This window comes from Cuculus canorus, chromosome 2, assembly GCF_017976375.1.
Source record: "Cuculus canorus isolate bCucCan1 chromosome 2, bCucCan1.pri, whole genome shotgun sequence".
Lineage (NCBI taxonomy): Eukaryota > Metazoa > Chordata > Aves > Cuculiformes > Cuculidae > Cuculus > Cuculus canorus.
This window is the reverse complement of record NC_071402.1, coordinates 114,611,880-114,628,251: the sequence shown is the minus strand read 5'-3', so window position 1 is coordinate 114,628,251 and position 16,372 is coordinate 114,611,880. Positions and strand designations below refer to the sequence as shown.

Genomic DNA, 16,372 nt, shown 5'->3' with positions numbered 1-16,372 from the left:
AAATACCCAACAAAATAAAGCCAATTCAAATCCGAAGTTCTATTTCAACATTAGTGGTTGCTCCTGACAGCTTTGACTCGAATAGCAGGCAAATCCCATTCAGCTTGCTACAATTTTGTTAGCTTTGCTTGCAAAATTAATTGTAGGTAAAGGTAGGAAATATTTTTGCTAAAAACCATTTTGTCTCTGTGAAAAAAAATGCTGTTCTGCACAGAGCTTAAGTATTCAGTAACTACCAGTAGAAAAATTCAAACACGGTAATGCCTATCTAACACTAGCCAAAACTGTATTTTCAGTTACAGATTTTTCAAACACATGAATATAGAAGCAAAATACCACATCCTAGATAGAAAAGTTACTGCTCCCTATAAATTTGAGCTCTCCTGGCACTATATTAGTTTTCTTTTTAAAGTGGTGTCTGAAAAAGCACCAATGAGAAAAGCTCTGCAGGGTACCACAGCAAAGTCTTTCATACTTCCAGGAAAAAAAACCTATTTCTATTCCATTTCTATTGTTTCAGACAACTCAACATACATGTAGTCACTGAAGTACATTTCTCAATTGATAGGTGAACTTTTAAGAACTGCCTTCAAATAGTTGAAACGGAAAACATTCTTCCCTATCAATAACAATTTTACCTTTGCTTTTCCACATCTGACCAATGTTCCCATGAAAGCGATATTGCTTCTTGATGTAAGATCTCCATTGGTTGCTGCTGGCTGAGGAGCTGTAGATTTAGAGCAAGGAGCTGTCTCACCTGTGAGACTAGATTCATCAATAGAAAGGTCCACAGCCTTCGAAAACAAAAACATGGACTAGGTAAAAAACATGAGCTGGAAGTTTTAATAGAAGTCTACCAATTTTGACCACTAAAAATACATCTAATTTATTCATACAGTAAGAAGCCATGTCAACATCAACTATATTTTAAGAATCAACAAAGCAACAGGACTCCTACAGAATATTGCAGCCAACAAGCTCTCACTTTGAAGAGTGTTTACTCATAATTTTACGTTCATGACTGTTTTTCTGCAAAACAGTCAAGAGGCTGCAACTGTGATGCATTCTGTCACCAAACAAAATAATTAACTGAGAATGCAAGTGCACGTACATACTATCATCTCAATTCTTCTTCTGTCCACTTCCTCCTACCATGGTCCATTAAGAACTCGCTAACAAAAGCGTATTTCATACTAGTATTTTTGTTCACAAAGTTTCTATAGGAAAAGTGTTACGCAGGAAACAGTTAATTATACTAGGGGAACAGAAGCTGTCTTTTTTTGGTTTAGGTTTTACTTTCGTGTGGTTTTTTTGGTAGCATGTGGGGGCAGGTTGAGAAGGAAAAGGTAAAAATTAATTACTCCATATTCATCGACTGACAGATGAAGAAAATTTGTGTTCTATAAACCAAAACAAAAAATAACTTATCAAAATACAAATTGAAGAGAAATGTCTTTCCTCGGCTGACATCAATTCTTACATATTATCCCACTGACTTGAATGAGTCTTGAACAGGGTCAAAGCCTGAATCATAAAAGTCTGATGACAAAATTTCACTAAAATAACTTTTCATTATTAAAAAGCGTAAAGCTACTATTGGTGACCACACCACTTGCTTTCAAGAAAACCATCTCAAGATAAACAGTGTTAAAGCATGCATAATAAAACTCAACCACCAAAACTCATTGAAAGGATATCGCTTCCAGTGAATAAATAAGAATCAGTTACATTGCACTCAGTACCACCATCCTGTAGCAGATTGCTCTGACGTTTGAGTTGGGTGTTGGGCGGGGGGTGTTGTGGGGGAGGGGGTGTTGTTTTTTTAAACTCTCCAGTTCCAGCTGGACAGCAAAATGCACACAGGCTGCTTGATCAAAACTAATGTAGTCAACATAAAAGAGGATAGTATCTTTACTAAAGTGTTTTCTGATCAAATCCCTCTAATTCCTGCTGTTCTCTTACAGAGTTCCCAGTGTAGTACCCATTTCTAAAAGATGGATGCTGTACCAATAAGGAAAAGGAACACTTGTCAGAAACTGCACGGAATCTTTCAAGTAAAGCCATAAATATATATATATATACACTCCATTTCTACGGAATCTGCAAGTAGTGTTATAGTGGTTTTACTTCAACTCAATGACTTGCAGCAGTACTAATACTATGAATCAACATCTAGTGAATTGGAAGATAAAACAACACACGATGAAAAAGTGTCAGATGGACAAGACTGAACTGACACAAATTCATGATATTTTTTTAATATTCCATTATTAGAGAACACTAAAACTATACTCTAAAGACTCATGCAAATAAAGACTCAAAATCATGTGCATCACCTGCAAAACACCTTATAATTCAGACTGAAAACAATTAATTTACAATTTGTTTAACACTGACAAAAAGTATTCAACTAAAATTTTTAAGACTGCATTGCTACATAAAGTTGGAAAACTCTTTCCTTTCACATCCTATAAATCAGAAACCAAGTGTGTTGATAAAAAATGCACAATTACATTTGGGAGCGATATTATTTCAAAATTTCTGTCTAGATAGTTGTGAATTCCAAACAATAACACTTATTGCACTTCAGTATTCAGTGGCTATCTCCTCATCCCCTCTGTCCCACAGAAAGGAAAGTTATTGAGTTTTAAAGCAATATTAGGTATATACCTCAAATAATCGTAGATCAGCCGGGACTCTGTCTCCAACTGAGAGGCAGACTGTATCACCTGGGACTAAATCTCTTGCAAGTGTATGTTCCACCCGACCTTCTCGTACGCTGTAGGCGAAAACATGAAGAGCATAAGAACATCTTTTCTGGCATTTGGTCAAGTAAATGCATTCACACTGCTGACCGTGCATTGCAGCATTCAGTGTTACTGATTTCAGCAAAACACTGCTTCTAATTTTTCTATTTTGTTGTCTGTTTCTTGGAAGTTACATATCAGGAATACCATTTGAAGTGATGAGAGGGGCAACAACATGAAGTAATATTTTAGACCCGTATGATACTCTTTAAAATGAGCAAAAGCAAAGCACATTGTGTGTTAGCCTAACAGCTTGGTATAAAAGCTGTAAGTTCAACAAACCCTTTTTCTTTTACTCATTTCATATTGAATTTAAGATGACTTAATTCAGAACCAAAAAGACATACAATTCCATACCAATGGCATTCTGGAGGCACAAGTTTACTAAGCTCTTCAAGAGATTTTTCTGATCTGTACTCCTGTGGAGATATTAAAAAAAAAAGTAGACAATTTTGTTTAAAATAGGCAAAAGTTAAAGAACATTAAGATATATCTACATGTACTGAAATTAATCTTATTAAAGTTGTGCTACAGTAACATTCCAAGCAATCAAATATGTCCTTCAACAGTTCTATATTAGATACTTTCAAAAGTAAATACGGTCCAAACACTTAAAAAATACACATATATAAGAATCTGCCTACATATATTTCTTCTAAAAGAATGGCAGAGGTCATTTGCTTTTCCCTTCAATATCTTAAGGGCTTTGGCAATAGTTGCAGAAATGCTTATAAATTCAGTGATGAGACACATGATTAAGTTCTACAGTCTAACAAGTTAGTACCAAAATACTGTGTTCATGCTCTGAGCCCCAGGAGATCTAAAGTATCATAACTCATCTCTAACTCAATAAACAGATTATAGACTTAAGGTAAACAAAGACAGAGCACTAAAACAAAGCAATTTTGGCTTAAGCACACACTGAGTAAGGTTGGGGTCTTACAAAATTAAATTTATTTTTTATGACTTAGAAATCTGCTCAAAGATAACTATTACTTTTTGCAAAATTTCTGTACAAAATTAAAGCCAGAGCTACACTTTCAAAATCTTTTAAGTTGAATAATTAGAAGTACTTCAACACTGTTTATTATGAATGCTCCTTTACAAGTACTCTTTCACAGCTGAGCTAATATCCATATAGATGCATAAATGTCAATATAGTTAAAGAAGGACAAATCATACAAAAGGCACAAAACTTGGATGAAACCACAGAGCTCTTTACTCAACCAGTCACAGTACAACACATCAAGATAACTGCTTAAGTCTTATAAATAGAAGAGTTTACATAAAAGCAATCATCTTAATTGGACAACAGCTGTCTTACCTGAACGAAGGCAACTGTGACAACAATGAGTATCGCCTGCAAGAAAACAAAGCCAATAAGGCAAAGAAATTCCAAATGGTCACGAAAGTGATATTTGGTTTTGCTCAGCCATAGCTGTTACAACTTTCTAACAACATGATTTCAAAAAAAAAAAAAAACTTTCTCATGCTCAAAATCACTCAGTATCCACTGGGTCTGTTAGAAAACTTACACCATTCTCTCTCATTTACATCCCTGATTATACAAACAAGATTACCAAGTAGATAGAGATATTGAAGAAAAACTTCTGCTGGGTGTTTCTAAAGAATGAGTAAAAGACAGCAGTGAAGAGAGATTCATGACACAAACAGAAAAACTGATCTGAGTGAAGTCTGAATGGTGTTCTCAGAAGACAACAAAGGTTAAAGAAATTACGTGTTAACTGCTACGGAGTGTAACAGATGTGTTTCACTCAAATAGCCGGATAACAGAAAGACTAAGAATAAGCTGAAGAGATACGGCAGCAAGCTGGGGAATGGGTCTGGAGCCATAAAATATCCCAGCAAGGAGAACAAGTGGAGGACAAGACTCAGTAACCCTGCCCAAGACTCCCAAGGAGTGAGACAGAACACTGAGTACACCCCAAACAGCCAAGATGCCAGAGAGCCCAAATAAAAAAAGGTAAAAAAAACTGCTCGTTAGGAATAATCCAAGTAGTAAAGCCTCAACAAGAAGCCTTCACGTTCCCCCATATCGCATACAATTCCGGTCACAACACTTCAACATAAACACCATGGGGTTTCTAAGCACATGATGTGAACATGAGTGAATGAAATCTATTACAGGAAGTAACAAAGATCAACTTTGTCTAAAGTATCACCTTCCCCTTCAATACACTCAAATTGACTTCTGTTACATTAACTGAATTTGTTACTCAAATTGAGTTGCTACACTGCTTTCTACAGTATCATAACACAACACCCACAACATATTAATAAAGCCTTTAAAATATACATAGAATTACTAAAAATAAACAAGATATTACTACCTTGCAAGAGAAAAACTCTTGAAACATCCTTAACTAAATCAAGTATAAATTCAGTACATCTGCATTTTTTGTGATATCAAAGTTAGCCTCATCAACTGAGTACTAGGAAATAACTACATCTATATATGTATTTTCTATCTTTCCATACAGTACTTCCACTATAGCTACAGGTGTTTCTTTGGGAGGCAACACTGTCCTCTTCGATTCACACTACTTGACACAGCTTTGCATTACTAGCCTCGCATCAGTCTCTCAGCTTGTGTCTATGGGCACTGACTTCCACCAAAAAGCCAACGTCCTCCAAACGGAAAAAAGTACATAATTTCTTTCCTCATTTTTATCAGAACCCAGTCCACATTAAAAAGTTTTACAATATCACTAGAGCTAAAAAGATGGCAAAAGCTGCTTAAGCCAGCATTGCTACAAAAAGTAATACATGTCATTGATCTTTAGCAACAAGTCACAAGGCTATTAAAGATTCCTTCTCTGGAAGTTTCTGCACAAAACACAGAAACTACTGCTCCCTTACACTAACTGTCCAGTTCTTCTCTCATTGCCTTGCTCAAGAGGATCAGGAAAAAGGCTTCAGGGCACTCACCAAGGGAAAAAATACGAATTAAACACAATTCATAATACAAAAGATTACTTAAATCCAACTTACTTGCACAACAGACCTTCCAAACTAACATTATACTCAAATTCAAAATTGTATAGATCTTCTTAAGGCAAACACACGTTTTATCTTCCAAAGAAAACTATTCTCTCTAAAGAACTAGAGGGGTTAGAAGCAAACCTCCAGTTACTTTGGGTGAATTACAAAAGTAAACCTCAAGATAGAAAACGTAGAGGTCAGTCAAGGCCAAAACCAGCTAGAACTTGCCCCTGATCATGCGGAAGTCCTGATTTTCAGTTATCACCTAGCACCCTGTAAAAGAGATGATAATTTTCTTCTCTGAGTCATTTGCAATGACAAATGTTTAGCTGACTAGTTTAGCACCCTATGTAACTGCAAACTGCTACAAAAAAACCCCATCATTTCAGCTTCTATCTTCCTTTTGCTATTTCTAGAGAGTTCAGGTTACATTTCTTTTTCACGTTTTAAAAGATTATGTCTTTCAAGTAAATTCACAGAAGGCTTATGTTGGCTTCAAATAGCAATTAAAGCATAATATAAGATAAAAGTTAACACAGAAGACATCAAAATTTTCTCCTCTGAGCAAGCGCCTACAGCAGGCATTTTAATCAATGAAAGAATAAAGATGCAAAATGCAGCCATATGATTATTCACTGATGCATTTTGATATATATTACTGCTATCAGTCAAGAAAAAAAAAAATCCAGTCACAAACTAAACAAATCAAGTCAAAATAATTCCTTAGAACCAAATGATCCCATCTCACATTGGCATTCATGGGATGTGGAAAGCATATGCAGTCAGGCATTTTGAATACTCCCAACAAAGATAAAATTTTAGTTCCTTACCACAGTGATACTGACAGCATCATCAAACTGATGCATTAAAACACTGATGACCGCAGATGCCAGAAGAAGCATAATAAGGGGATTTTTAAACTGCAACAAAACAAAACAAAACAGTAATTCATAAATACTCTTGATAGAAAGACCATTTTATCTACACCTCAAAGCACATCTGATCTATTTCTAATACTATTCTTAATTAAAATATTTCTAACCTACTAGAGCAAAAAAAATCTGACTCTGCACAGTTCAGATGTTTAATTGGAGGGAAGAGGGAGCAAACATCAGAGACTTTTAATAGACCATATTGAATACACAACATAAAAAACGTTTCCTACATTTCTAGATTCACGTGAAGACAAAATTTGTTTATACTGTATTTAAACATACAAAAGGAACCCCGAAACGTATTCAAAATGTCTTTGAGGTAACAGGCTGATCCTGTTCCCAAAAATGGATCACTATCAAGGCAGCAATATGTTTCATAACTTTCAATTAATGATTTCTTGGTTTACAAGATACAAATTTTCCTTCTGGATCATATGCCTTCTTCAGATTTCTAAGGCTAAAATAAAGGACCTTGCTTCTATAAGACAGCTGGCTGCTAACCTGGTAATTTTTTTGAGAAGTACTACAAAAAAGAACATTACTACAATTAAAGCAAAGAACATTCTAAAAGCACACGATAGGCACATTGAAAGCAAATGTGTATCTTAATAAATCCTACCTAAAATAGACGTGGATAATATGCTTTAGAAGTGCTCTGATGCATCTGACTAATTTGACACTACACGTGGGAAAATAAAGCATTAATGCCAGAGAACAGCTCGTATGAGATGATGTTCCCACTGCTATCATCAGCAGAGCACTGAATACCTTTTTAGTCACTTCCAAGTAACACAGTTGCTCTAGAATTAACCATCTATCACTTCACGGTTTAATTTAGAGGTTAACTGTACCGATGCTCAGAGAAGGGGCAGAAAACATTGACCAAAATGCCTAACGTTACAAATTCATTAGAAGAATCTTCTGTGTAAAAATTTCCTGCTAAATATCTTGTATAGCTGGGGGAGTGGGGTAGGTAGAATGAAGTAGTGACTCTCCCACGCCACTTTGAGAAGCTGCACGTGCTCATACACATATAAAATATACATATGTATAAAATAAATCGCACTGCTCGACATGAGAATTAAGGCCGGCCCCACCTTCACCCTCAGTTCAAAGTCAGCAAGTTTGCACTTAAAAATTTCTTTTGTCTATCAAGTTACTCGTAGTGCAATTCCATTTAAGTATTTACCAGCCGTCATATGCATTCCTGCCTTACCCTGACCATGCTCAGGTCTTTGCCTACAGGGAACTTTATTCTACTTCTCCAGCCCTCAGGCTAGTTATGAACATTACCTTTCGCTAAGTCTGAAAATACATTCAGGAACAAATCATGTAATTACAACACTAGCATGTACCTAAATAAAAGTTTTTTTCAACAGGCAAATTAGATATAAATTATGAGTTGCAATTTCCTATTCTACTAGAGTTTCCCCACTTTTACCATGTGCATGCATACAAAAGCAAAGTAATAAAGAATAAAACTCCTGACAAGTATTAAAACCAAACAGCAGAAAGGTCAAAAATCTTAACCTGGGAAATATATTTTTTCCATAGTGGTTCATCTTCACTAATATCAAATTCATTCCATCCATGGAATGCCCGTCTATGGCAAACTTCACAGTTTTTTAAGCCATTCTGAAGATTAGCCTATTAAAATACAGAAAGAATAACAGTCAGCAATTACACTGATAAGCTAGACTTCGAAATAAATTTCAACACTGGAATATATAGCCTTAGATTATACAAATTTAGCCAACATTAGAAAGACAAGCTTAGCACTAATGTTTGTATGCTAGCTAACTAACCAGTATTTTAAAACTTAATTTGGCAGTACTTAAAAGATTCAATAAGAAAGTCACAGAACTATGGAAGCAGATGCTGTTCGGCATCTCTAAATGACTGCTGATCTTCCCTGCAGAAAACTCTTTAACAAACCAAACTGCAAGCGTAGTTCAGACTCCTCAAGATTATGTCAGGACTTCAGTTACTCATTCAAATGACAGCAATAGCTTCAAAGTCTTGAGCTGTCAGTGACCAACATTTATCATGGTGTACTCCCCAAGCAGGCAGTTGAGCAGACAGAAAACGAAAAAAGACCATCTATCACGAAAATTAACCCAGATTCAATGGTTCATAAATCTGTCAATGGGTAGCTTTCTCAATCCTATCCCTCTACTTAAAATGGAGGCTCTCAAAATAAATTAAGGACATTAAGGTTTCCTTAGAGAAATAGAAGCAATAGCTATGAAAAACGGGATAGGAATTTATAGGAAGATTGACTTTATAGGAAGATTTTTATTAACAAAAAGCAATCTTCAAAGCATACAGAAATCCAAACATTTTCTAGCTGACTCTCATCCCCCCTCCAAATACTCAAATTTTTTAAGAATGCTAGAGAGTATAGCATTTCAAGTAGCAACTTAAAAATCAACATGTTTTTAGAAGCAGACAGTAGCTAATAACAAACTGCACAACAATGCATAGACTTTCAATGACAATTCTGTCCTTAAGAAATACCAAACTTGCTGTTTGACAATATCAGTGCATTCTTAAGAGATTCAAAACCACTTACTTGCAGAATGCTTGCTACTTCATCAACTGGCAATTCACTTGCTTTTTTTGAAGACAGTACAGGAATCATTGTCTCATTGTCACCATCAGGGATTTTTTGAAGACGTGCAACCTAAGAAATAAAACCAAAAAGCCTGAAAGGGAGTACTAACATTTCACTTCAAACAACATCTACCAGAGCAATGCAATATTAATGTCATTAAAAGGTAATCTTTATACACACTTCACTTCAAACAAAAAAAACGTATCTACAATTAAGCTTCATTCCATGCAGTAGCACCTGTAATAATAAAAGAAAACGCTGGACATACAACTGAGAAGAGTAATTTCTAATTTCTGTGTCCAGTGATGATGAAGATCCTAACAATTGCATACATTCATAATGCTCATTATCGTCAATACTTCGCCAGAAAGTAAGCACTCCAGATAAATTTCAATCCTTGCCACTACTTTCTACCCATTAATGAAGGTGGTCTATTCACATGTTCCTGTATACAACGAAAGCGGAAATGACATTAAGAAAGCCTCAAACAACAGCACAGATGCATCTGAAGTCATAAAACTTGAATACAGTACAAAAGCTTCAAGTCAATGCTATAAAAAGTAATGTTTTCCTGTAATTTTAAGAGGCTAAAATTTTGTGAACTGCAGAACAGTGCAATAAGAACATTGATCGCACAGCTCAGCACTGCTTTGATACTTAATGAAGCTTCAGTTTCCAAACTTTTTCTTATTAAATGAGAAGCTGGAATGATACTCTTTCTTCCCCTTCACTATCTTACTGCATCCACAATTAGTATCTCATCCATCATGCCACACACACATCCACCCTCCATTAACTGGGAGACACCTGGCATGCAAACACACACCCCATAGAAATGGTTTTCCCTTTATACTTGCACAGAATTTGAATAGGTGGTTTTATGCTTTAAAAAAATAATTATTGTCTTGTATAAATCTCTTCTATGGATTCTGAGACTTAAAATATAAGATGAGGTACTTCAAGATGACAATACATTAAAAGATTTCAGCATTTTTATGCCCTGAATGAGTGCTGAGAGAGCTGGCAGATGCTATTGCTACGCCTCTCTCCATTATCTTCAAAAGATCATGAAGAACAGGAGAGGTGCCTGAGGACTGGAGAAAAGCCAATGTCATTCCAATCTTAGCAAGGTCAAGTAGTACCTAGGAAACCACAGATCAGTCAGCTTCACCTCCATCCCTGCAAAGCTGCTGGAACAGCTCATTCTGGAGGTCATAACTTTCTTTTCCTCCGGATGCTTAGATATCAGAGTGGTCAATATGAATTCACCACGTGGAAATCATGCCAGACCAATCTGGTATCCTTCTATAGTAGTATAATTGGCTGGGGAGATAAGGGGAGAGCAGTGGATGTTGTCTACCTTGACTTCAGCAAGGCTTTTAACACTGCCTCTCATATGTTACCTCATTGGTAAACTTAGGGAGTGTTGGTTAGATGAATCAAGTGAGGTGGATTGAGAACTCACTGGATGGCAGAGCTGAGAGGGCCGCCATCAGCATTGTAGAGTCTAATTGGAAGCCTGTGGCCAGTGGTGTTCCCCAGGGGTCAGTACTGGGCCAAGTTTTGTTCAACGTATTCATCCATCACCTGGATGAGGGGACAGAGTGTGCTGATGACACAAAACTGAGAGGATTGGCCAATACACGAGAAGGCTGTGATGCCATTCAATGAGAAAGGCTGGAAAGTTGGGCAGAGAGGAACCTAATGAAGCTCAACAAAGGGAAGTGCAATTCTACACCGAGGGAGGAATAACCCCCTGCACCAGTATAGGTTAGTGGCTGAACTGCTGGAAAGCCGCGGCGGAGAAGGATGTGGATGTCCTGGCAGACAACAAACTAAACATGAGTCAGCAATATGATCTCATGGCCAAGAAAGCCAATGGCATTATGGGGTGTATTAAAGAAGAGTGTGGCCAGCAGCTCGATGGAGCTTATCCTCCCCCCTCTACTCTGCCCTAGGGAGTCCGCTTCCAGATTACTGCATTGAGTTCTGGAATTCTCAGCTCAAGAAAGACAAGGAACTACTGGAGAGAATCCAGCGGAGGGCCACAAACATGAGTAGGGGACTGGAGCATCTCTCTGATGAGGAAAGGTTGAGAGACCTGGGCCTGTTTAGCCTGGGGAAGACTGAGAGGGGATCTTATCAATGTTTATAAATAACTAAAGGGTGAGTGCCAAAAGGATGGGGTCAGACTCTTTTCAATGGTGTTCAGAGACAGAACAGGGGCCAACAGGCATAAACTGGAGCACAGGAAGCTACACCTGAACATGAGGAAAATCTTCTTTATTATGTGGGTCACAGAACCTGGAACAGGCTGCCTAGAGAGGCTGTAGGATCTCCCTCTCTGGAGATATTCAAAACCCGCCTGGACATGTTCCTGTGCAGCCTGCTCTAGGGGGACCTGCTTTAGTAGGGGGGCTGGACTAGACGACCTCCAGAGGACTCTTCCAAGCCCAACCATTCTGTGAAGGAACAGAACTGGAAAGTCCGTAGCCAAATTTATAGTGTCTTACAATACATTTTAGCATTGGTTAGATACTTACTGAAACCTTAAACAACACACTGATGTAAGTTGTCTTTGAAAATGATGGTGAATACATATTATACACTATAAATATATATATATTTAGAGAAATTATCAAGCAAGTTATTTCCAAATGCCTCTATGTGTTTCAAATTAGACAAGAAATTGAATAAAAAACCCACTAGTCATGGTTCAACAGAAGTAACAGATTTTTCTTTCTCAGTATTTTATGTATATTTAAAGCAGTTTACAAGAACTATTACTTTCAACACCAAAGAAAAACAAAGCCGTAAGTATAATTCTGTTCCTAACAAAGGCTCTTTTTACAAAATCCAATGCTAATAAGCCCTTATACCAACGAGGTAACGCTATTCTGGATCAGAGGGACAACCATTTGCTCCACATTTTTAACACTTCTCGGAGAATACAGCATCATAAGACTCCCTCTACAAAACAGAACTACTTAAGCTGACCACAGTAGCAGCAGAATGGTGGGTATTTCAGTTATGAAGAATACAGACATTGTGATCTTAAGCTTTACAGAATACTCTTTGCTACATGAGGTCTGACCAAAAAAACCCACAAGACTGTGCCTGTAACTCTTTATTTAAGAAATTAAGAAAATCAACTATGATCACCTTCAAAATAGTTCACTTCTGAGTTGACACACAGCTGCATACGATGCCGCCAGAGTTCAAAGCAATTCTACAGATCATTTTCTAAAAGGCAGTTGAGGATCTCCATCGCTTTTTGCTTTCACATTTCAACCAACAAAAAATGAGCTCCTTTGAGCACTGACTTGAACTCTGACATCTCTTTACTGTAAGCTTCACTCAATAATTGAAAACTTTCCATCGTGGATTTCTTCAGTTTCACAGGAAACTTGATGGTAACTCGCTGTTTACTCTCCTACACCAATATTTTCCGACGGAGGGTCAGAAAACATCTATATTTGAACATGAATCCACTTGTACTGAGTGAAGCGATCAAGCTGAACCTTGTTGCACTGTTGCAGACTAGAACATGTTCTATAGCCATCTCTGTCCCTCCTCTCCCACTCTTGGTTCCTGAGTTATAGGGTAAGTCGTGGGGTTTTTGTGTCAGATCTTGTTCACAACTTCGTCATGGGAAGTGTCGCATCACTGTGACCACCAGTTTTCCATGCAGCCAGCCAGCCTTTGCTTTAAGTGTTCCACCACTTTTACCAGCATCCACGCTGGTAAAATTTGCTGCTCACAAGATTCAGTCCCACTGAAAAAACAATTTCATTCAAATTCACCTAATTCTGCAATTAGGAACACACCCAGTTACAGCTGCTGTTTAGCCTACACATACAAAAACCAATACTAAGTGAAACCACTCCAATTCCCAGGGAATTGCCCCACTGGAGATGATGACTTTTCATATTTTAAACGGTTATACTTAATCTTCTTTGGATTTTACCCTTGCTTCTGTTTTAGTTTTCTTGGACCACACTCTTTTCTAAACCAATTATTCATCTAGAATTTTACCACAACCTCCCCTCTCAGATAAAATATCCGACTGAATTACTGGCTCATGTTCTTTTCTTTAACGTTTCCCATCTTAAGTACAAGCTTCTGTTTTTTATTGAAAATAGATACCCCACATTCATGGTATTAGCTACCAAAACCAGCAATTTAGGGCTGAAAACCACTAAGCCTGAGTGCTCTTTCTAAACAAACCCACAAACACAGAACTTTGACCAAGATGACTCTGCATTCTCTATAAAAATGCCGAGCAACTGCCTTCCCAGTAAGTGGAGGCAGAAATGAACTGACAGCCATTACAAATTTCAGTGCTGAGAAAAATCTTTTTACCCTATACAACAGAAATGGCTGCTAAACACAAATAACAATTCCAAAAAAAGAATACATAACTGATCACTTGCCTAACAGTGTCAGTTCAGACTTCACAAAGTCTAATAACAAGCTTTTAATGATATTTTAAGAAGATAAGTGTCCTTAAAGAGAAATGTTAAAGTACTCCGAGAGATCATTTTTTTCCAAATACATCCTCATTAGCACAGAACTGTGCTACAACAAAACCTATCTTGACAAGGTTTTTGTAACAGACTCAAAAAAAACGCTGATTTTGAATATGTTTCATTCATGTTATCTCCCACTTTTACAAAGGGCACTATACTGTAGACAGTGAAAATCTACAGAGAAAATCTGGTATAGAATTACAAAAATAAAGGCTCAGAAGGCCTTTTTATAGCCAGTTCCTTTCCCTAGAGTAAAATTACATATCATAAGACAATTCTGGATGGACAATCGCCTAATTTCTCAAAAACCTGTACAATCTGTGCTGATAAACTACACTTATAGTTCAGAAAAGAACAGTTTCAAATATCTAACACTTTGACACCGATTAAATTCAATTGCTTAGCCAATGAAAAACTAATCATTGTTCCCTTCATGTACCTTTCAAAATATAAAGTGGGTCACACCAACAGATTTAGGTCAAAAAAAAATAGTTGGAAAAAAGTGCTTGCTATCTGCTGGAACAGAATAACTCTATTCAAGCAAATAATTTTGCCTTTACTATGCATTATTTCCACAAAACAGGGGAAAGATTACTTAATACTGCTGCAAGTGCTCTACAGTCCTTCACACTGCTTCCCAGATCTGTACATTGGAGAGCTGGGCTTCTGCAACACCTTTTAGTGTGTCCAACAGAAGCTATCCACAAAGCCACATATTTTAATATTCTATATTAAAGGAGTCAAGCTATGTATAGTAAGATGTTTTCCCATCATGTCGCAATTAATTTTCAAACATCTATCAGCTGATACCTTAAAACACTTCAGTACTCTGTTGCAGGCCAAGTTTTTATATGGATACTTGGGCTGAGAAATTATACTGGCCTACGCTGCTAATCAGATCAGCAGCACATACAGGATCGCTGAAGCTTTCAGAGCTGTGACTACAGTTTCCCATTCCCTGCTTGCAGTTAATTAGCAAGGAACAAAGAAGCAGGATGCTAACTAACACAAAAAAAAAAATAGCTGCCTCATGAAAAGAGTTTTTTTAGACCACTTCCAATATACACACCACCATTTCTGGACCAAGAAACATACATCAATCACAGGACCACAAAACTGTGACCAAAGTACATTTATCAAAATTAATGCAAATTAGGATGGAAGGCTTACACTACCAGAAATTCAGAGCTCCTTCCTGTTTTCTCTACAAAAATATCTAGTTAACAGTAATGTGTTACTGCTTCTTCTTCCTTGTACACTACAGAATCCTGCCCACTCTCTTTCTACCATGATCAATACCAAGTACCAACAACGTACCCCTACCATTCTGTTTCTCCATGTAGTAGGAGCAGCCCGTTATTAATCAGTAGGGCTCACTGTCATAGAGATACCTTTACAATTATTTTTTAAGTGGAAATTTTAGGTCTGCTTCTTCAGAGAATGCAAATGGCAGAACCTACATTCACTGAGAGCGGTCTAAAAATTTAGAACATTCTCATAGGAAAATCTATTTTTAAAACAAATTTGTTACCAAAACATTTGTGCTAATTAGCTAATATAAAGTCCAGTAAATGTTAAACACAGTTATTCAACTGACCTACAAGTGCAAAATACAAAAGCGGTGTAAAACAAAACTACCGAGAACAATAAAAGGGGTGGCTGGGGGGGGTGGGGCGGGGGGGAGAGGTTAAAAAACAATGAGAATTGAGGTAATTGAAGAGAAACACTGATTATTTCTTTGTGAAGTTCCTTCAAAAACCTGGGTTTAAGCACCTTAGTTTCAGAAAGAACTGTTAACCCTACAACACGAGAAGTTTCACTGCCAAACTGCAGGTTAGTAGGGCCAGTTCTTGGGAAACACTGCAGCACAACAGGAAATGTGAAAAGATGACTGAAAGCATTGACTTCACATGCTTTCCAATATTTGCCTCTCAACCACACCCGTTACTTTCTTCTGAATCTTCCTGTCCATCTGAACAGCTGATTCAGTCAGTTTGAATCTACCCCATCAGTCCCTGTAAAACCAAACCCCTTTCAAGCTAACTCAAGTACTACAAAGACCTTTTGGACTTGTTTGTAGTGATTAGCCTGTAAGACTATTATTGTACAAGTAGTTAGTGACCCACATCCAGGTACATGCCTCTGTATTGTGGCTACTGCATGATTGCTACTGAATCGTGCTATGTCTAATCAATAGTTAAATTAATGAATGTACACATAATCAATGTGTAATTAATCAGTGTGCATTTAATCATAAGTATATGTAAAGTAAGTTGCCTTTTCCACTTGAAATATTACATGCACCTGCCCAGCAACTGCAGTTTTATTAATGAGATAAGGATATTAGAGCATGTTGTACAACCACATTCCAGACCCAACTGCTTTCAGTGACTGATGAACCTGTAATGTGAGCAAAACCCCATAGAGTACTAGTGAATTCAAAGTAGTCGAGATCTACAGCATGCCATGCCCAGACCAGAGATT

The 16,372-nt window shown here is 37.1% G+C and overlaps 1 protein-coding gene across 7 annotated transcripts in view; it reads right to left on the bottom strand.

Moving 5' to 3' along the window:
* The window catches only part of ATP2C1 (ATPase secretory pathway Ca2+ transporting 1), a 92,631-nt gene that overhangs the window by 22,630 nt on the left and 53,629 nt on the right, over positions 1 to 16,372 (bottom strand). For all 7 annotated transcript variants that reach the window (XM_054057185.1, XM_054057179.1, XM_054057184.1 and 4 more), the window contains 7 exons: positions 9,318 to 9,428; positions 8,276 to 8,392; positions 6,641 to 6,730; positions 4,132 to 4,167; positions 3,165 to 3,226; positions 2,671 to 2,779; positions 639 to 794 (listed from right to left, as the gene is read on the bottom strand). In XM_054057185.1, the coding sequence (XP_053913160.1) occupies positions 639 to 794; positions 2,671 to 2,779; positions 3,165 to 3,226; positions 4,132 to 4,167; positions 6,641 to 6,730; positions 8,276 to 8,392; positions 9,318 to 9,386 (639 nt within the window). In that variant the 5' untranslated portion in view covers positions 9,387 to 9,428. The remainder of the gene's footprint in view (positions 1 to 638; positions 795 to 2,670; positions 2,780 to 3,164; positions 3,227 to 4,131; positions 4,168 to 6,640; positions 6,731 to 8,275; positions 8,393 to 9,317; positions 9,429 to 16,372) is intronic.